A 22,779-nucleotide genomic window follows, 5' to 3' on the forward strand; every position below is an offset into this window, starting at 1 on the left:
AGAATGGAAATTGGTTCCCCCCCTGTGATTCAGACTGTGAATATGATAAAAAGGTTCATTTGTTCCACAGATTCAGCACACCATCCAGAAGTTCATTCAATAGGAGCTTGCATCTCGCTTCCATTCTGAACAGACAGATACTCCTGCTGTTTCTCTTCAGCGTCCTTTAACACCAGTCATTGTTATTGTTTCCATTACAAGGATGACCAACGTGGCCCCTGGCTGAGTTTTGAGGAAACAGCATGCGAGAGTCACCAAGGGTAGGAGTTTCAAATAGCTTCAGACTCCTTTTGAAAAGCTCCTGATTTTGGAAATACAAGTAGCCCTAACAGCCAGTGCTTCGGAAACATGTGTATTACCCCCAAAATTCAGGTGGGCTTCTAGACTAGGAGTTTCAAAACACAGCACATTTAGAAGGTGGCATAGGTTTCCTAGATTCATGAATTTCAAGGCCAGAAGGGACCATTATTATGATCTAGTCTGACATCCTCTATAACTAGGCTTGGAAAAATTCAAATTTTTTAAAAATATATTTTTCATGGATAATATCAGTGTTTATTTGTAAACATTTTTATCAATTTAAATTTTCACAGCTGTGGGGAATTTATATGGGGGTAGTGGTCAGACAATAATTATGTAATGACAGTAGACATTGAGATTCAAAAAGTTTAAGCTTTATAACCCTTACAACACAAACTGTCAATGTCACACGTCAAAATATACGAATTAAATAGCCTTAAATTAAACTCAAATGAGTTCTCAAGCAACATTTTAATTATGTTGCTGAGCGATACATTTCTATTATCAACAGAAATATTTTTTCTTTGTTTTGTGTTTGTATGGTGAAGTTGATGTTTACCGACATTTACTGATAAAAAGCTGATACCTCGAAGTCCGCTTATGCAGCAGTCATTACAGCTCATTTTATACTCCTTAAGGTTTGACTCTAATAAGTGCTCCAACAGCATTTTTCTACCTTTGCCTATTTCTAAACTTCAAGGATCAATGGCAATATTTTTTCCGCTGGTTTGCGTGCGTACATTGAAATCAATGTTCACTGACATTTACTGATAAAAAACAAATGCTTCCAAGCATATGTATACCATATGCCAAAGAATCCCACCAAATGATTCCTGTATAACTTTTATGTCAGATATAGCAGATAGCAATGCAGGTTTTTTTTTTTTAAAAAACCAGCCTAGTTTAGTGGCTAGAATGACCAACTAAGACTCAAGAGACCTAAACTTTATCCCAGCTCAGCCATTCACTTGCTGTGTGACCTTGGGTAGACGGTTTCCTCCCTTTGCTTCACCACACACCCTTTATTTAGCTTGTGAGCTCGCTGGACTGGGGCAGGGCTATCTCTTGCTGTGTGTCTGTATAGTGTAAACAGGGCTATAATCTCAGTTGTCACCTCTAATTGCTACAGTATTACAAATCATAGTGGACATGATGGGAACTGCCCAGTTGAATTGTTATTAGGCTTATGGATCCCTAGATGTAGCTTCCTGTTAATGTCCTAGGATTCTAAACAGATAACCTCCAGTCTAAGCTCATTATGAGTGTGCCAGACATGGCAATTTCATGCAATATCCTTGGGATACCTTACTGGATTAAGTTTAAGTATTTTGGAAGTCCATTGTATTCAATGAATGGTTTCTGTATTATTGTGGATCAGAATTGTATGCTACCTCTCAATGGGGGAGATATGACAGGTGTGAGACGTAGGGGGTTCTACAGACGATATTGAAAAATGTGCCAGACAAGAACAGATTTTTGAGACAAAAGTGGGGGATATCTGTGAGGACGATTATAGGGGGAGGTGAATACAAATTCCCCACCTCCGGTTATGCACATTCCCCACCTATGCTTATGCAAAATCCCAGCCATTTGTAGCTGCACCCTGAGCAGTGGGTCATTGTCTGCTGATGACATGTTACATGATGATAAGATCAAAGGCCCAAGATATTTAAAGGAAAGAAGGAACTTTTCATGGTTGTTCTGGTTCTGAATCAGTTATGAACTTGTAACCACAGGGAAAACCCAGTTGTGGATCTGATGGATTGACACTTACCAGAGCCTGAGGCTGGAGTTAGGTGACCTCTGTTAGTCTTTTTAGCATGTATGTAGGCTATTTTATTATTTTTAATATGTTTTTTCTACAATGCTTTCACCCTACAATAAATGTCCTTGCTTATAAAGAACTGCATGGAAACATAACTGTGAGCCATTAAGCTGTTCATAGCCTTGGGAGAGGAAACAAAGCACGGGTGCTGGCATGTGTAGGCAGTCTGGCTAAACAGTATAGGCAGAGAACTGTGCAGCCCAGAGAAAGCCTGGTCAGGAGGGGGAGAGACATGGGCCTCTACCAAAGAAAGGGGATGGCTGAGGAGCTACTAGCCTAAAATGAGGTCTTCAGCGGACCACCGGGGAGAATACAGGTGCAGTTGCCTTGAACTGTGACAATGACTATCAGATGCTACGGGTGATCCCCAGTTCTACTCTGAGCATGTCCATTTGTGTCTAAGTGCCACTCCCCTTCGTTCCAGTGAGAGTGGTGGGTAATAGAAATAAATTAACAACAACAGGAACGTTAAACATTTCCCCCCTAAAAATCTCACAGAAGGGGCAATGAAAACCAATGGGATGTAAACTCAGAACAATATTTGATTTTGTTTCATGTTGGTTCAATGAAAATATCTGGATTGTTCATGGCAAACTGGGCTGATAAAGAGAGAACAATAAGAGTTTGAAAATCAGCACTCTAAAGTTTTCACTGGAGTCTGCTCTGTTTCTTTCAGGACCCCTTTTGCAAAAAACCTAAAACACTCTGAGACTGTGCTTTGCTGGAATGACTGCTTTCCATGCGGCTCTTTCCCATGATCAGATATGCATAGTGTTGATCTGTGAAGAATTCTTCACCTCTTGGGAACTGCTGAAAATAAATTCATCAAGGACTATGGTCAGGTTTAATGAGCAAGTGTAAGGCAATTTGGAGTCCCACTTCAACATGGGATTGAAGATGCTTTTGCAACTGCAAAGTAGTATGATTAATATGTCTACTTTTATACATAACTCTTATAACTGCAGTGATAGATAGATAGATTTGATTTTCTATCTATCTATCTCAGCTTCACAAAGAAATGAAAAATCAGTAATTATTTTGCCTCTTTTTACTATACAATTATATCTGGGTACACAATGTACCTATGGCTGCAGAAAGAAAACTCTCTATCACAAAATGTCTGACTCCAACCCAATGTATTGCATTGGGATCAGGTTCTGCAACATGGGGGGGAGGGGATGGAACCTTACGCTGCTTTCACTTTCTGTTGCTTTGTCCTCTTCCTCCTGCAGGGATGGAGAACCAGACAGAGGTGAGAGAGTTCATTTTCCTGGGCCTCACCAATGTGAGGAGTCTTCAGTGCTATCTCTTTGCCCTCTTCCTGCTGCTCTACATGGCCAGCATTTTAGGTAATTGTGCCTATGATACTGGCCGAGCCCAGGCTTCACACCCCCATGTACTTCTTCCTGGGAAATCTCTCCAGCCTAGACATCTTCTACTCCACAGTCACTGTGCCCAAGATGTTGGCCGGTTTCCTCTCAGGGCACCAGACCATCTCCTTCACCAGCTGCCTGGCACAGCTCCATTTCTTCCATTTCCTGGGCAGCAGTGAGGCCATGCTGCTGGCTGTCACGGCCTACGACCGCTACATGGCCATCTGCAACCCACAGCGCTACACACTGGTCATGAGCCCACAGGCTTGCCTGCTGCTGGCAGGAGTCACCTGGGCCATTGGCTTCCTGCACGCCCTGATGCACACGGTCATGACCTCCTGGTTGCACTCCTGTGGCCCCAACAGTATCCACCACTTCTTCTGTGACATCAAGCCCCTGCTGAGCCTGGCCTGCAGCAGCACCCGCCTCAACCTGAGCCTCCTCCACACCGTCACTGGGATTATTGATGTGAGTCCATTCATCCTCACGCTCCTCTCCTGCCTCTACATCATCTCCTTCCTCTTCCTGAAGGTCCGGTCACGGGAAAGCAGGAGGAAGGCCTTCTCCACTTGCACCTCGCACCTCACCATGATAGCACTGTACTATGGGACAGCGATCTTCGACTACTTGCGTCCTTCTTCAGGAAGCTCCAAGGGAGAAGAGATGATCATCACCCTAGTGTACAGTGTCATCACCCCAGCTCTGAATCCCGTCATCTACACCCTGATAAACAGTGAGGTGAAATACGCCACCAGGAAATTCATCACTAGAAAACTCTTCCCTGAACGGAACTAAGTAAAATGACTGCTTCTTGTTTTGAAGTGAAAAGGAGAGATGTTGACCAAGGGAATTATAATGTAGGGGATCTATCTTCAATATCCACTGGAAAAATAGACTGTAGGTGACATTCTTGCAGTAAGCAAGATGGAGATGGAAAAATGTCCTCCCAGGATTTCTTCATCTCTAATTGTTAGAAATTTGGTACATAGGTCCCATTTGAATATTTATTGACTTATTAGTTGTAATTCTGGTTTCCTCCCATTGTTCATTATAAATGAAATTTCTTTCACTATAAATCTCTTCTCTGGCTTGTATTCATAGCTGGCAACTAAACCTACAATTGTGATCGAGGTATTTTAATGTCTGTGCAGCCAGCTTAAATGAACCTAATTTTTAAAGCCCCATTGATTTGTATCTTTTCCCTACACCCCTCTTCTTGTCACAACAATGGAGAGTTAAGATTTTTTGGATGCCTCAACTGTGCATGTAATACACCTTGTGTGCTTATTTGTGGTATCTGTCTTGGTACACTTAAGAATTGGGGTTGATCTTATGAAATGTCTATATCTGTATGAAATTTCTGACAGTGGCTGAGCCCCAACTTTCCACCCAAATGTCCTTCTTCCTGGGCAAAACATCTTCTGTTCCACAGTCACCATACCCAAGATGCTGTCCAGCTTCCTCTCAGGGCACCAGGCCATCTCCTTTACCAGCTGCCTCACCCAGTTCCATTTCTTCCACTTCCTGGGCAGCAGGAAGGCCATTCTGCCAGTTGTCATAGCCTGTGAGTGCTACATGGCCCTCTTTAACCCGCTGCACTACACACTGGTTAGGAACCCACAGGCCTGCCTGTGGCTGATAGCAGCCACCTGGGCCACTTCATCCCTGAACATGCTGATGCAACAGTCATGACCTCCTTGCTGTGTTTCTAGTGCCTCAGCTGCTTATATGGCTTCCTCTGTGACATCAAGCTCCTGCTGAGCCTGGCCTGCTGCAGCACCCTCCTCAACCTGAGCCTCCTCAAAATCATCACTAGGAGCTTCACACTGGGTTCTTTTGTCCCCAACTTCCTGCTGTACCTCTACTTAATTTCCTTCCTCCGGACAGTCATGGAAAATCAGGACCAATGTCTTTTCTACCTGCACCTCCCAGCCCATGATGGTGTCTCCATGCTATGTACCAACTCTCCTGGGGTCTCCTCTGAAAGAAATATTATAGCCATCCACATATACAATGTCATTACCCCAGTTCTGAACCCCTTGATCTATCTCTCAGGAAGGAGGAGGTGAAATTTGCCCTGTAGAAATTGCTGAATACAAAACTCTTCCATGAAAGGACCTGAATAAAAAAAAGACACATAAAACCCTTTAAAATTATGATTAAAACCTTTTAGTCTTTTTGGACTCCAAGATTTTTAAGTACACATTAGATTCCCTCTCTCCTCTCATTTTTTTACCCTTCAAGGTGTCACCATAGGGCAGTGCTAAGTTTATTTGGGTACCCTAATATCATTTCTTGCTGTAACATGTATGCATATTGTTTAACTTTCATTCTGAATTTCCTGTGGGCTTTTGGGGGGGAATTACACCTTCATAATGTATTCTACCCTAAATTAAGGACATGTTCTCTAAACCTGGACTCCATCTTTATGACTGCTGGTAGTGAAACTTTGAAGGATAGTGGGGAGGAAATTACCAGGAACCATACCAAAAAGAGTATTCATATAGTTCCTATATGCAAAATTTCATTGTTTTAGCTAGATGGGACGTTGGAAAAAATTATGATAGGGTAGAGTTAAGGTTATTTTGGTGGCTTAACTGTGCATTTTCATTCCTTAATATGTTTGGATTTAAGTTGAACCTTAACTTGGAAGTTCTTGGGTTTTAACACTTCATTTTGTATAATTACAATATCCCTGCAGTGCATTTTACCCAAATTTACTGATGTAAAACATTATCTCTGTTTTAACACCGATTTTGTGTGATACTTGCAAAGGGAAGATGGAAATGGAATATATAACTGCAGCAGCCAGTCTGCATTGGACGATGAAAAACAGGTTGCAGGAGACAATCCTGGCCCTTGAACATAACGAAAAGTTGGCAATGAACTGTATAATGTGGGAGAACAATCTGTGTTAGCCACTGAAAGATTGATTCTACAGGAGAACTCACAATGGCAAAAATGGGTGGAAGGAGCTGAACAAATGTCATAGCAAGACTCTCTCATCTCTACTAATTGTGAGGCAACATTAGATGAATTAGTAATTAATATTTATTATTATTACTTTAACAACTTTAGGCATCAAATGAGATCAGAACCCCAACGACTTGGAAAAGTTAAAAAAAATAGTGATAGCCAGTCCCTGCTCCCTAGAGACCTTCCAAAGTAAAGTGTTTCAAAGGAAAATATGAGAATTAGGCAACCATGGGCTAGATATACTAAAGAACTTAGGTGCTATGTTATGCACCTAAATCCCAGAATCAGGCCCCACTGGGAATCACAAAACCCTGCTCAGCTGCCTCCAAACGCTGTGGGTGCCTCAACTCTCTTGGAACCTAATTTTTTCAGGAAAGAGTTCCCTAGGCACCTATGATTCTTCCTCTGACCATGACCATTGGAGCCCCATGCCAGGTATCTGGACATCTAAGCCCCAAAGTGATGCAGAAAATAGGGGAAGATAGTTGTTCCTTCATCTAAGCAGCCTGAGGAGCCTGATCTGGTAAGCCTGCTCAGAGCTCACCTACCAGATTAGGCTCCTTTAGGCAAGTTTATACAAAACAAACGGGACAGGGCTGGAAACACAAAGGTGGATGAGTTCCCTTGATAAGTTTTAGACCAGTTGTCATGGTACTCATCCAGCATGTGGGAGACCCCCAGTTGAAATCCCCCCTCTGCCTGAGGGGTAGAAAGGATTTGATAGGGATCTATCACCTCTGAAGGGTTATGGTATATTGTGATGTTGGGCTTCCTCAGTCCCTCCTATATAAGCTGTTCCACTGTGAATAAATAATGAAAGAATCCGTAGGCCAGAGAGAGAGAGAGACCAAGCATGGGGATAACTCTTCAGCCTGGTGATTAGGGCACTCACCTACGAGGTAGCAAATCCCCTACTCTCCCTCAGGTAGAGAAGGAACTTGAAATGGGGGTCTCACAGATCCCACATGAGCATCCTAACCACTGAGCTAAAAGTTATGACGGAGCTCTTTCTCCCTCCACTCTCCCCCCGGACCCCAGCTTCTTGCAATAACAGGCACCAAACACCGAGAGAGAGTTTGCAGCTGAGAATCCCAGCCAGAGGGAGGCACCTTCCCACATCCTGGACATAGGCGCCTATCTCTAGGAGTGGTGCGGGGCTTAGGACACAACCTTCTTCTTGGAATCTCCCATTGGCTAGCTTAGGCGAGGAGCCAGCTATCATGCTGACTTTTTTGAATCCCATTGTGAGGCACCATAGAGTGATAAAATCATAGGACTGGAAGGGACTTTGAGAGGTCATCTAGATCTCAAATTTTACAGGTGTACGCTCTATGCCATTATCTAATTCACTGATGAAGCTATTGAACATTGAGGTCATGCAGTTGCACAAATCCCACTGACTTTTAGTGGGCTTTTGCTCCTAAGTCACTTAAGACCTTTTGAAAAGCTTATCCCTAGTTACTGAAGAAGGCAAGAAATCAGGAAACGGGTTCTATTCTTGGCTCTCCCAGTGGCCTGCTGTGTGACCTTGGACAAGTCACATCCCCTGTGCCTCAGTTTCCCTTTAGAAGAATTAAGTTAATGGTGCTGTACCATCTTTCTAAAGTGCTTTATAAGATGTGCATGCAACTGTGCAGATTCCCTTGCTAGCAGAGCTGTTGTTATTCCATTAATCCAGGGGTTCCCAAAATGTGAGCTGTGGCCCAAAGATGGGCTGTGCCATACTCTTGAGTGGTTTGCTGGCGCAGACATGGGGAGGATGGGGGGCATTGACAAGCGGACAGCAACGGCATGGTGGCCAGCAATGGACTCTGCCCAGAGCCGACAGAGCTCAGCACCCCCGGTGGGCAGGTGAGGGTGAAGCGATGACGCTGGGTGGAGGGCGACGAGAAGGGGCCATCCCCAAGAGGTGGCGACTCCCATGGCAGTCGGAGGAGGCTGGAGGGTTCACAGTCATTTCTGCTCTGAGTCACCGCCCCCCACAATCCAGGGCTGCCGGGCCTTCTGGATCATCAGCCCCACAGGCCTACCAGGGACAATGTTGTGATTGCGTCCATCAGCAGCACAGGTGGGCCTCAGGGATAAAAAATTAGGAACCCCTGCATTAAGCAGTGGTGTAGGGCTGCTCTGAACAGAGATTCAGTGCTTTCTCTTAAAAATCATATTTCAAACACTGAATATTACCACCAAAGCCTGAAAAGCTTTTGACCAACAATTTTTCAGTTTTTGCAGAAAATAAAATTTTCCCAACATTGTTTTTGAAAAAAAGTCATTTTTTGTCCAAATTGTGTTAGATGGAAAACAGTGACCAGCTCTAGTGCTGAGGTTGAAACAGAGCCTGGCAGGAGCCAAAGAGCCTAAAGGAATTAGGCACCAAACTCCCAAAGTGTGGTAATGGAAGTTGGGCACTTGACTCCCTTTGCCGCTTTTGAAAAGTCCAGCCTACATTTCCAGCATAGAAAATAAATCTGCCCTGCAAGAATTAGATTTAAATAGCAGGTTAGATGGTCAGGGATGGTCTAAGTATATTTACTCCTCCCTCAGCATGGGGGCATGGACAAAATGACCTCTTGGGGTCCCTTCCATCCCTACATTTCTATCATGCTACGTAAACAAAACCTTTGGAACATTTTCATGCAAACAGGTCTCATTCCCAAAGGGTTACAGCACAGAGATAATTAAAAATTAGGATCATAGGCAAATGAATTTCAATGGGATTTGGCCACTTGACTCCCATGGGATCCACTGAAAATCCCAGATTAGACAATTACTCTCAGCCTGTTTACAAATTGGATGCAAATCTCTTCCAAGAAACTGATGAACAAATGTGGAAGAACTGTTGTGTTTTAATATGGCTAAATGTATATGTATACATCTCAGAAGAAACGATGGAGGCCATGCTTACAGGCTGGGGGATCTGTCTTGGGAAGCATTGATTTTGAAAAAGATTTTGGAGGCACGAGTGGCAGGCAGGGGGTAATTAGCTGAACATTAGCCCCCAGTGCAATGCTGTAGGCAAAAGGACTAATGTGAGCCAGGGATGCACAAGCAGGGTAATCTCGAGTAGGATTAGAGAGGTTACTTTACCTCTGTATATGACATTGGTCAACTGCTGCTGGAATACTGTGACCAGTTCTGGTCTCCACCATTCAAGAAGGATGCTGAGAAATGGGAGAGGGTTCAAAGAAGAGCCACAAGAATGGCTAAAGGATTAGAAAACCTGCCTTATAGTGATAAGCTAAATAGATTGAGCTCTTGGAGTCTAACAAAGAGAAGGTTAAGGTGTGATGCAGAGAAAGGTATGATGTGATCCACTGAGTGGAAGTTGAAGCTAGACAAATTCAGACTGGAAATAAGATGCACATTTTTAACAGTGAGAATAATTGACCACTGGAACAATTTACCAAGGGTAATGGATTTTCCATCGCTGACAATGTTTAAATCAAGACTGGATGTTTTTCTAAAAGATCTACTCTGGGATTATTGTGGGGAAGTTCTATGGCCTGTGTTATACCGGAGATCAGATTAGATGATCACAATGGTCCCTTCTGGCCTTGGAATATAGATATCTATGAACTCCCCTTCCTTTAAATTTATCACTGCTTACTTTGTGATGCACTGTACCTTAAAATAGCACCCTGTAACCCTCACACTCATAATTTGTATATGATTATGATATTTTGTACAAAGGATGCCATGTAAGATATCCAATGAAAGGTCATATGTTGAAACTCACTGTTCTGTCAAAATATCTGTATCATCATTGTATATGGAATTATGATATTCTGCTATATGGCTGATATGAAATGTGTTGTGTGTCTGGGAGATGCCCACAGCTAGCTATCCGGTGGCAACAAAGGAGGTGACCCACATCCAAACAGGCATTAAGCGACCATCACAAGCCATTGACTAGAAAGATAATTGTAAACAAGAGGTTTACAATTCTGTAAGAGACAGTTGTGCAAGCACCACACAATGGGGATTGCTCAACTCTATGACTCAGTTGTGCAACCGCCCACCAGGACATGCCTAGGCCAGTATCTTCTCTGGGACATGAGATGAATTGAGAGTATAAAATAAGGAACAGTGGCATCCTGAGACCACCACTCTCCTCCCGCACCTATGCTGAAGGTAACAAGAATGCTGGGAAGACAAAGACTTTTAACTGAGGAGATTGGTCCCAGGCTGAGAAGGAAATTCAATCTGTGTATTAAGAATTGTAGCCTGCCTGTGACATCCAGTGGGGTGAGAAAAGCTGTAAAATCCAAATCTTGTTTAGTCTAATAGAGTTTAGGATTTAGAATGTGTGTTTACTTTTTATTTTCTTTGGTAACTATCTCTGACCTTTATGCCTTATGTCTTTCTGTAGTTCAATTTATTTGAATGTTTTCTCTTTACCAGTGAGTTTGTCTAAAGTGCTTGGGGAATTTGCTCAGATTACGAAGGCTGGTGCATGTCCACTATCCTTTGACAAAGTGGCAAACTAATTAATGAGCTTCAAGAGAAGGTCTTGAGCAGTGTAAGATGGTGCATTTCTGGGGTGCAAGACTGGAGCCTGGGGGTATTTGCTGGTGTCTCCTTCTATATAGTTCATGAGTGACTTAGAAAGCATTAATGCAACTTCCTTGGGTGAGTCTCTGTATGTTGGTGGCTGAGTGATAACAGCAGATGGAGTGATAACAGCACCTGAGTGGAAACAGCTGCTTGTCACTAGGAAAGCATCATGAGAGACAGCCCAGGCTGGAGAGTTAAGGAGGATGAAAATTTTCAGTTTTCCAGTTTTCAGATGGAAAATAAAACATTTTTTGTAGGAAGGAGATTTTGGGGGAAAATGTTTGTTTTGTTGCAAACCCAGTTTTTGGCCAGTAAGTTGTTCATCCTGAAACTTAATGGTGATGCTATAAATGTCAAAGACATCAACTATTTTCCTGCTGATCAAATCAAGCAAGCAAGAAGAGGGCAGTCTCTTGTTTGTGACATTTTAATTTGAATTGTGAATGGGTGGAGCTTAGGTTGTGTTCAGAGCAGGGAAGATTAACACCACTCTTTCTTTTGCAATATGGACTGGGGATGTTAAAAAAAATAACTTTGCAAGCAGGGGTGGCTCCAGGTATCAGTGCAGCAAGCGTGTGCCTGGGGCTGCAAGCCATGGTTGGCAGCGTGCTGGTCGCCGTGAGGATGGCAGTCAGGCTGCTTTCGGTGGCATGCCTGCCAGAGGTCCACCAGTCCTGCGGCTTTGGCAGAAATTCAGGGGGGACGCCGATGGCACGGCACGGACAGACCTCCTGCAGGCATGCTGCCAAATCCACGTGACCAGCGGACCACCTGCAGGCACGCTGCCGAAAGCTGCCTGCCTGCCGTGCTTGGGGCGTAAAAAACATAGAGCCGCCCCTGTTTGCAAGGGGTGCCTAGATGTTCCTGAACCAGCCCTTCCAAAGCGTCCACACCATGCTCCTCTGCTAATATAGGAACGTGGGTAGAAAACACAATTCATCTCATAGTTCAGTTTCCTCAGAGCTAAGAGTAATGTTCAGAAATTCTCAAAACCACACTCTGTTGGCCTTCTTTATGAGTTTGTTGCCATATAAAGTTTTCAAGTCAGACCCCCAGCTGGCATAAATCAATGTAGCTCTGTTGGAGTCATTGGGACAGACCCCCAGCTAATATAAATCAGCATTGCTCTATCAGAGTCAATGGGGCCAGATCTCCAGCTGGTGTAAATCTGCACATCTCTGTTGGAATCAATGGGATCAAATGCCCAGCATTGCCCCACTGGAGTCAGTGGGGACAGATCCCCATCTGGTGTAAATCAGCAATAGTGGCATTGATGCCTTCTTCTTGGAAGAGGCATTGCTTCTGCTTTGAAATGAAACTCTTCTTCCCCTGAATCATACTTGGTTGGACAAGCTGGTTTTTCATTTGTTGAGCTGGGGTTCTACTGAATTTCAGTGAAGGTCAGGTGCCCAACTCCTTTAGGTTCTTTTGAGAGTCCCAGCCTGAGTAATTGAAAACACCATGACTGTATAGGACTTAATCCTACAAGGTGCTGGGAATTGCCTTTAAAGGCTCCCAACTCCCTCTGAGAACTCTTGTTACTGAGATTTAAGGAGATTTCCTATAGGAGTTAGGTGTCCAGTTCCCATTGAATTTCCAAGGGAATTAGGTGCCTAACTCCCTCAGCCTCCTTTGAGAATTCCAGCCTCACTACCTTGCAGGATCAGGTCCTGGTGAGTGAAGGTAGTACATCATGAAAGTCACATGGCTGTGATACATCATGGAAAATGAAGTTCAGTTGGGGACCTGTTCACAGAGGATACCTGGGACATGAGGCACCTGAACTATAACTCCCACAAGGCACAGCAGTGGCATTTCAGAATTAAAAGACCTCAATTTTTGGATGAAACATTTCACTCTTTGGCTGCAATATTTCACTAGTCAACAGAAAATCAAAAAAAATATGTTTTCAGGTGTTCAGTTTTTTCAAGAGAAATTTTGTAAAGAAAGGAGAAACTTTACTGAAAATTTTTATTTACTTGAACAATCATATTCTCTCTTCAAAAGAAGTTTCAGCAGAAAGTTTTTGACCATCCACACATATAACATAAGGACTTGGCCAGAGCTGGCCAACTTTCCCAAGAGCAAGAAATAGGAAAATAAGAAAACAGAAAACAAGTTTAAATGGGGAGTAAGTGAAATCGACTTCATCTCAGTACATCCTTAACTGAAGATGTCATACAGGTCAATGGCTTATCGAGACGGTAAGAAATATGTTGCAAGGTGGAAATAGCACCTGAACTGAACCAAACCAGTGTATTTAGGAGCTATCGACCAACATGTTTTATAGCACAAGGCGATTAGCAAATGATGGACAGGAATGTTTTTTTCCTTTCTGATATATAGCAGAGATGGAATGGATGCCTTAAAGCCTAAGGACCACACGTTCAGCTGGTATACTAGACTGAACTCCCATCCTTAGACCTGCTCTGCTCCAGAATAGGGTGGTGTGCACCCCCACTGTGAGCCCACTGGATCCAGGACTCTATTCAGTTAATTGAAAGAAAAAAAAAACCTTCTTCTTCCTCATCATACTCCCGAGAGCCTCTTTCACATCCTTGTTCCTGAAGCTGTAAATGAGAGGGTTTAGCATGGGGATCACCAGGGTATAGAACATGGACACCATTTTGCTCTGGTTGGGAATGGATATAGTGACTGGCTGGGCATAGATGAAGAAGGTTGTCATATAGAACAGACTCATGGCCATCATGTGGGAGGCACAGGTGAAGAAGGTTTTATACCTACCTACTGCAGAGCAGGTCTTGAGAATGGTGGAGGGGATGAAGGCATAGGAGGGGACACCACAGTGACAGCTATGATGACATTGCAGAGGGCGAACACCATGACCTCATTGATATGTGTGACATATATCATCCCTTTCTGTGTCACAATGTAACATTTTGCTTTTCAGTTTTTTTTTTAACTTTTCCTCCCCCTTTCTACTTTCCTTTCTTTTTTTCAGTGGCAAAAATGGAAAATGAAGCAAAGGCTGGGGGAGAGGAGAAAGTAAGGAAAAAGAGGAAACCAAAAAATGAAAAAAACTGAAAATAAAATTTTCAATACACATTTTTGTGAAAAATGGTGAATTAAGGAAAAATTGCTTTCTGATACTTGTACATTATTTCACATTTTCAGGAGTTTTCATGAAAAAAATATTTACCAGTTTTTGATTAGTTCAAATGAGCATGTGAGGCCTTAGTTATCACTTAGTTTAAAGGGGGTTAGATTGAAATATAGAGCTGGTCAGTGGAGTTGCAGCCTTGATTTCCATGGAAGTTCTCAATTTACACCATTCGAGTATCGGGCAACAAACTGGAACAAAACCAAAATCTCAAAAATTCTTACAAAGCAATTTTTTGGATAAAACCTCTTTCTGGGTCAATAAAAATATTCCATTAGGATAAAAATCTGCATTTTTAAAATTTTATATTGTATTTGCTAAAATACAATACATTTTTAAACAGAAAGTTTCTTTTGAAATGAAAAATTGCAACATCACATTCCAATAAGGTTGAAATGGAGCTTTTGTTGAAATGCTTAGCAAATCTTGTCACAAAAATTCATTTCCTTTTTCTCAATGAAATTTTGAAGAAATAGACACTTCCCCATGGAAAGTTTCAATTTCAACAAAACAGCATTTTCTTTGAAGAAAAAGTTGTTCCATGGGTAAATTTTAGATCAGCTCTACTCTCTAAATACTTTTCTAGCTCATCACTGCAGTATCTGAGTGCTTCACAGTCCTTAATAGATTTGGGGACAGATTTTTAGACCAAGTGGCATTTACAAATGTGCCTCACTTCCACTGATTTCAATGGAAATAAGGCATCTAAGTGCTTGTAAAAAGAGAATATGGGGCTTCCAGGACCCCAGAACTTCCCACTTTGCTGCCTGGCAGGTTGCTGGGTCTTTGAGCACTTTGTGAGGAGGTGGAAACGTTTTGAAAAGTCAAAACAAAATATTCTAAACAAAATTTGGGAATTTCTGGTCTGTGGGAAATTATTTTTTTTCTTCAGCATAACTTCTCTTTTTGAAATTTCAGAATTTCCCACAGAATGTCAATTTGAGTTTCCAGCCAGTTCCACTACCGACAAAACAAATTCAGCAGTGTGCATTCACACTTGGCCAGTTGTGCTGGAACATGGTGTCCACATAGCATCAGGCAAAAGATGTGTGCCCATCTGGATAAGGATAGGCATCCCTGTAGACATGCGGACTCAACCCTGTGGCACCTCCTGCTGGTCTGTTCCAGGAATCAGCTTGTGCCAGCGCTGGAGCACCCCCTGCAGGCTGGTGATTGGCCTTTCCTCTGGCCCCCAGGTCCCTCTCAGGACCCTGGTGCCCTATTAGCTGGGGTGCTGCCCCTGAGCAGTAAGCCCTTTCTCTTTGGGTCTCCCCCTCCCCAGGGAACCTCCACCTCACCTAAGTATATGGCTACTGCCAGTCATTGTCTATGCCCACGCCCTGGGGCAGGCTGCAGTTTCAGCTACTCATCACCGGCAAGGTTGGGTTTATACCTGCTGCCTTTGCCTATCCCTGGGCTGCCCTCTGCAATCCCCAGTACCTCTTGGCCTTATGCTAGGCCGCAGCCTGGGCCTTTCCAGGTTGGAGCTCCCCAGCTCCTCTGCCTTTCCCCAGCCCTGCTCCACTGAGGTACCCTGTCTCTAGCTCCCTACAGCCAGGCCCTTCTTCCTGTACAGGCAGAGGGAGACTGTTTGGGCTTCTGACTCGCAGCCTCTTACAGGGACCAGCTGTGGCCTGATTGGGGCATGGCCCAGCTGAGGCTGCTTCCCCAGTCAGCCCAGCTTTTAGAGCTGCAGCTGTCTCCAGGGCTGCTTTAAGCCCTGAAGGGCAGGAGCGAGTAACCAACCCACTACAATCCCATTGTCCTTTTCCCCACCTTCTGGCATGCTATCTTGGGGGACATTTTCACAATTAATTGTGGGATACACTCACACCTCTCAGGGAAATGTTAAACTGATAAGTACAGGTAGTCACACCCAACATCTGAGTCTCAGAGTTAAATTAATCATTTCAGGGAGTAGACAAAAATACCATTTGACCTGCTGGCCCAATCAAATCTAATCAGTCTAATTTCAGACACACTCAGAGAACTTTCCAGGGTCTGGCTACAGACTGAGGGTCTGATTTGCCTCTCACCTCACCCTGATGAAAATCAGGAGTAACTCCACTGGAGTCAATGGAGCTGATTCCCACCATTATGTAAATCAGAAAACCACCCCCTTCCACTCCCAACATAGGTTACAATGCCTTATCTGTTACATGTATACAAGAAAGACATATGTTTAAAGTATAACTCCTTACTTTAAGATACTTTAAGAAATCCTGTTGGATTTCTTAGGGGGAAAATAAAAGCCACTTCTAATACATATCTCCTTGTTTGGAAATATATACTCAGCAATGTTCAGTTTTACAGTGCTGAGGCTGCTGGGTTTTCAGATGACTTCTCCAAAATGGAGATATCTTCCTCCACCATCCTGATTTTGATTACAGTGTCTGAATCTCTCTCTGTTGGGTGAAATGCCAAGTAATTCTAGGGGGAGTGCTCTATCCTGATTTGTCCTGGGGCCCCTGGGTGGAGTTATGGGAGAGAGAGAAAAAGCTATGAGACTTTAAGTAGCCTTGTCAGAGACGGATCATCAGTTTATGCTATTGTATCTTTATCTCCAGAAGTCACAGGACTGGATGAAAAGGCATTTCTTCATCTCCTGTGTTGGTGAAGGAACCCAACAGCATCCTCAACTTCAAATAATTTTCACAGATTGGTGAGTCACCATTCTCCTGCCAGCTAGCAAAAGAAGCATCGGAGCCGAGACAATCACCATCAATGGCAAATAGTATTGAAGAAATGCCATAAGAGACGCAAAGTTCCAAGGACTTTATTAAGTATGCAGTCTTTATCCTTTTACTTTTCTATTTTTGTCAGCAGGGATACATGCTAATATGCAAATAAGTATTTTGTAACAGCAAAGCATTGGGTGGAGGCAGTATATGTGTGAATGTGTTTCAGTGTGTCTGGTTGAATCTCCTACACAAGTAATTTATCAGATTTTTAAATCAGACCTAAATTAAATAATTTTATGACTTAAGGAGACCACACAGATTTGTAGATTCATAGATTTGTTCTGAGGTCCAGAAGGAGGTGAGAGGCAGATCAGTTGAAAGTCTCTGGGTGAAGATAAAAGGGTGAAAATACAGTGGTGATGTCATGGTAGGGGTCTGTTATAGATCATGAAATCAGGAAGAGGAGGTGGATGTGGACTCTCTAGAACAAATAACAAAATTATCCCAAACATAAGACCTGATAATAATGGGGGACTTTAACTACCAAGACATCTTTTGGAAAAGTAATATGACAAAGCACAAAATAGTCAATATGTTCTTGGAATGGTTGAGGGACCACTTTTGTTTCAAAAGATGGAGGAAGTAACCAGGGGAAAAGCCATTTCAAAACTCATTTCAAAACATTTAAACAGTGTGTCATAATTTTGTAGTTTTTTCTTGTTGCTCCAGTTCTTTGTGCAAATTAAAAAGAATGCTGACACGCTGTGTTCTGTCTCTCTGTCGAAATGCAAGATTCATTTTGTCAAGGATTTGTGGCCCATAGTCCTTCTCAAAGCTTCTTTAACATCCTTGTTTCTCAGGCTGTAGATGAAGGGATTCAACATGGGGATGACGAAGGTGTAAAACACAGATACTGCTTTCCTTGGGTACAGAGAAGATAACCAAGTGGGCTGGGCGTACATGAAAGCAGTGGTCCCATAAAATAAAGTCACAACCAACATGTGGGAGGTGCAGGTGGAGAAGGCTCTGTGCCTGCCCTCAGCAGAGGTAATCCGGAGGACGATGGAGATGATGTAGATGTAAGAGATGAGCACAATCAGGGCAGTGCTCGCTATGATGAGGCCACATAAGGTAAACATCACAAGATTATTGACGTACGTGTCGCTGCAGGAGAGACTCATCAAGGGAGGGCCATCACAGAAGAAATGATCAATCTCGTTACGCCCACAATATTGCAGCTTAAAGGTGAAGCCTGTTTGCACCATAGCATTCACACAGCCGCAGATATACGACCCTACCACCATCTGAATGCAAACCCACTTGGACATGGTAACGGGATACAGGAGCGGGTTGCAGATGGCGGTGTATCGATTAAACGCCATCCCTGCCAGGAGGAAACCTTCGGTGGCGAGGAAGAGACAGAAGAGGAAGAATTGGGTGTCACATTCATTATAGGAAATGGCTTTGCTCCCTGATAGGAAGCTTGCCATGGCTTTGGGTGTGATGGTGGAGGTGAAGCAGAGGTCTAAGAGTGACAGGTTCATGAGGAAGAAGTACATGGGGGTGTGAAGGCAAGAGTTGACTCTAATGATGAGGACCAGGGTGGTGTTTCCCAGCACGGTTACTGTGTAAATAACCAGAAACAAGACAGAGGGGATCATCTGGCATCCTGGACCGTTTCCAAACCCTAGCAGGATGAATTCCATGACTGCTGTGTGGTTCCACTCTCTCATTGGCGCCATGGCTGTTAAATCCTTTGGAAAAAGTGTGATATAAGGCTTAAAGAAGAGGCAAATGAAGAAGATGCAATGATGGGCTTCATGAAAAAAGGGAGGATGGTCATGTAGAATAGACCCCGGTCTGAGATTCAGTAGATCAATGTTCATTTTCCAGTTCTGCCACAGACTCCCTGTGAGGCCTTGGCCCAGTCACTTGGGCTGGGATTTCCAAAGCAGCCAAAGGGAATTGGGCATTCAATTCCATTCAATTTCAGTAGGATTTAGTCACCTAGGATCAGATTTTTGAAGGCATTTCTGTGCCTAGTGGAATTTTCAGAAGCGCCAAGGCACGAAAATCTCATTGATTTCAATGAGTGTTAGACATCTAGATGCTTTTGCAAAATCTCACTAGGCTCCTAGATTCATAGATTCCAAGACCAGAAGCAGCCATTCTGATCAATACCTTTAATCCTAAATGCCATAAATTGATCTTAAATATCTTTAAAAATCAGGGGTCTAACTATTAAGCTCTTGTGAAAACTCTCAGCTTTGATATTTCTGTCCCTTAATTCCCAGCTCTGAAAATGAAGATAATATTATTTCCACAACTCAGAGGGTGTTGTGATAATAAAATCACTAATTTTGGAATTGCTCAAATGCTACCGTGGCAAGGGATAAAGTACCTTGTGAGTGATTTTCAAAATGAGCCACCCAACACCCCATTGATTTTTTATAATATTTGTGTCCTTAATTCACTAAAGTTCTATTGAAAATCTTATCATAGATAGATTGAATTTGATGGCAAAGCTGCCTTTGACTTGACTGTAAGCAGATAAGGCCCTTGTAATCCAAGTTAAACAAATTCCTCATAAAATTTGAGTTGTTCTTTTGGAAGGCATCTTTTCTAGACTAGCAGCCAAATTAACCTGCTATTCCTTACAGCTGTAATACAAAGCACATCTCTTTGGCCAAGTTGGACAATTGCAGACTCTATCCATTCATGTGTGATCCCATTGATTTATAAAAGGGTGGGAGAATGAGACTTTGACATCAATAATATTATACAAGAAGATTGGATGACCTTGAAAACTGGAGTAATAGAAATGGGGATGAAATTTAATAGCATAAAGTGCAAAGTCATGCACTTAGGGACTAACAGGGTTTTTGCTATAAGCCGTGGATATATCAGTTGAAAGTGACAGAGTAGGAGAAAGACCTGGGTGTACTTGTTAGTCACAGGATAACTACGACCCATCAATATGATGTGGCCATGAAAAAGGCTAATGCAATCCTAGGATGCATCAGGAGAAGTATTTCCAGGAGAGACAGGGAAGTGTAATTACCAGTATACAAGGCACAGATGAGACCTCATCTGGAATACTGTGCACAATTCTGGTCACCCATGTTTAAGAAAGATGAATTCAGACTAGAACTGGTACAGAGAAGGGCTACTAGGATGATCAGAAGAATGGAGATCCTTCCTTATGAGAGAAGACTTAAGAATCTTCACTTTTTTAGCCTAACCAAATGAAGGCTGTGGAGAAATACTGTTATTTATAAATACATCAGGGAGGGAGAGGAGGTCTTTAAGGGCCAATATTGGCCTTAGAACAAATGGATATAAATTGACCATCAACAAGTTCAGGCATGAAATCAGATGAAGGTTTCTAACCATCAGAGGAGTGCCGTTCTGAAACAGCCTTCCAAAGGGAGCAGTGGGGACAAAAAACCTAACTTATGAAGGGGGTTGTATGATGACACTGCCTACGATGGCACGTGACCCATATGCAGCTGCTAGTAGCAAATATCTCCAACAGCCAGAGATGGGACACTAGATGGGGAAGGCTCGAAGCTACTACAGAGAATTCTTTCCCAGGTGTCTGGCAGGTGCATTTCTCCCACTTGCTCAAGGTCTAACTGATCTCCATATTTGGCATCAGGAAGAAATTTTCCCTTGGTCAGATTGGCAGACAATGAGGGTCTTCTCCTTCTTCTGGAGCATGAGGCGTGGATTAATAGCAGGGTTGAACTAGAGTAAATGGTGGATTATCTATAACTTGAAGTCTTTAAATCATGATTTCAGGACTTCAGTAACTCAACTCAAGGTTATAGGTCTATTACAGAAGTGGGTAGGCAAGGTTCTGTGGACTGGGACGTGCAGGAGGTCAGACTAGATGATCAGTGTTTCCTTCCGGCCTTAAAATCTGTGAGTCTGGGTCGGTCCTGGGTCTGGTACTAGTCAATTTTTTGATTAATGTCTTGGATAATAGAGTGGGGAGTATGCTTATAACATTTTTGAATCATAGGTTTAAAAGGGACCACAAGGGTCATCGAGTCTAAACCCTTACAAAAAGGCAGGATTTGTTGCTTCTAAACCATCCAAGATAGATGTCTATCCAGCTTGGATGACATCAAGCTGGATAGACACGTATCTTGGTGTTCACAAGCATTTTGGAGGACAGGACTAGAAATCAAAAGGATCTTGACAAATTGGAGAAATGGTCTGAAATGTGCAAACTGAAATTCAGTAAAGAAAACTTGAAAGTACGATACCTAGGAAGAAAAAACATTCACTGTATAACTACAAAATGAGAAACAGTTGGCTAGGTGATGGTACTGATGAAAAGGATCTGGGACTTATAGTGGATCACAAATTGAATATGAAGCAACAATGTGAAGCAGTTGCGAAAAGGCTATCATTCTGGGGTGCATTAACAGGAGTGTCCTATGTAAGACATGAGAGGTAATTATCCCACTCTACCTGGCACTGGTGAGGCCTCAGCTGGAGTACTGTGTCCAGTTCTGGGTGCCAAACTTTAGGAAATTTGTGGACAAATTGGAAAGAGTGCAGAGGAGAAAAACAAAAATGATGAGAGATTTAGAAAATCTGACCTATAAGGAAAGGTTAAAACTAGGCACGTTTAGTCTTGAGAAAAGAAGACTGAGGGGGCACCCAATGAGAGTCTTCAAATATGTTAAGGACTGCTATAAATAGAATTGTGAGCATTTGTTCTCCATGTTCACTGAAGGTAGGACAAGAAGTGAAGGGTTCAATCCGCAACAAAAGAGATTTAGGTTAGATATCAGGAAATTTTTTCTAACTGTAAAGGTAGCTGAGCTCTGGAATAGGCTTCCAAGGGAGGCTGTGATATCCCTGTTATTGGAAGGGTTTTTTTTAAACAGGTTAGTCAAAGTTGTAAAAGAATTCACAAACTGTCACTATAGATGTGATTCTCTTCTATCAGATGAAACACAGCTGAGATCTTATGATTGGAAACTAAGGCAACACCTGAAGATGTTCAGGGAATCCTGTGAAGATGCAGAGATGTCTGTGTTTCTCTGATTCCAGTGAAGTGTTAGTTCTGCCTCATGTTACATTATTGAAGTTGGGATTTTCAGTGGTATGCATCTCCTATTGAACTGATTGAACTAGCAATTTTCGGACTCTGCTGAGTACTGCAGGCTAATTTTTGGAGGAAAATCTTTCAATGGTCTTCTTGAATTCTCTCATTCCTCCATTTCAGCACTATCCTAAGCACCCCAGCCCAACGTGCTCCTCCACTCCCAAAAGAGGTTAGTTGTATTAATGCATTCGCTGTTGTGAGAGCAGTAGATAGGTCACATCAAATGGCTATCTCTAAATCAGGAGGTTAATTACCTTTGTATATGGCATGGCAGAGACTAACTCTCCATGTTTGGTGTGCACACTTCTAAAAGGACTTTGAGAAAATGAAAAGGGTTCAGAGAAGAGAAACAAAAATAAGTTGAGGTTTTACAATGAACTAACAAAGGAGATCAATCTATTTAAATTATTCAGGAGATGGTTTAGACATTATTTGATCATGGTCTATAAATGCCTGATGGTAGAAGATATTGTCTTTTTTAGACACATCACCACAATTGGAGCTCATGAACATACAGTTGCCCTCAATTCATGTAGAAAAATTGGAATCAGTGCAGAAAACAACCATGAAAATTATTTGAGTGGCGAAGAAAATACCGTAGAGTGAGAGAATTAAAGAGCTCAATAAGTTTAGCATCTCAAAACCTTGATCAGGAGATGATCATAGAAGCATTGAAATGTAAGGCTGGAAGGGACCTCAAAAGGTCATTTAGTCCATTCCCCTGCACAGAGAAAGGACCAAGTATACGTAGACCATCCCTGAGAGGTATTTGCCTAACCTGTTCTTAAAAAAAAACCTCCAATGACAAAGATTCGACAACCTCCCTT

At 42.7% G+C, this 22,779-nt stretch overlaps 1 protein-coding gene and 1 pseudogene across 1 annotated transcript; one reads left to right on the plus strand and one right to left on the minus strand.

The window, feature by feature from the left end:
• Positions 1-3,300: 3,300 nt before the first annotated feature.
• LOC115639783 lies at positions 3,301-4,293 on the plus strand (annotated as a pseudogene).
• Positions 4,294-17,624: 13,331 nt separating this feature from the next.
• Positions 17,625-18,572, minus strand: LOC115639786 (olfactory receptor 12-like). The gene has a single exon (XM_030542759.1). The coding sequence runs from the start codon at positions 18,570-18,572 to the stop codon at positions 17,625-17,627; it is 948 nt and encodes a 315-aa protein (XP_030398619.1).
• Positions 18,573-22,779: the final 4,207 nt, after the last annotated feature.

This window comes from Gopherus evgoodei, unplaced genomic scaffold (genome assembly GCF_007399415.2).
Source record: "Gopherus evgoodei ecotype Sinaloan lineage unplaced genomic scaffold, rGopEvg1_v1.p scaffold_123_arrow_ctg1, whole genome shotgun sequence".
In the NCBI taxonomy this organism is placed as follows: domain Eukaryota; kingdom Metazoa; phylum Chordata; order Testudines; family Testudinidae; genus Gopherus; species Gopherus evgoodei.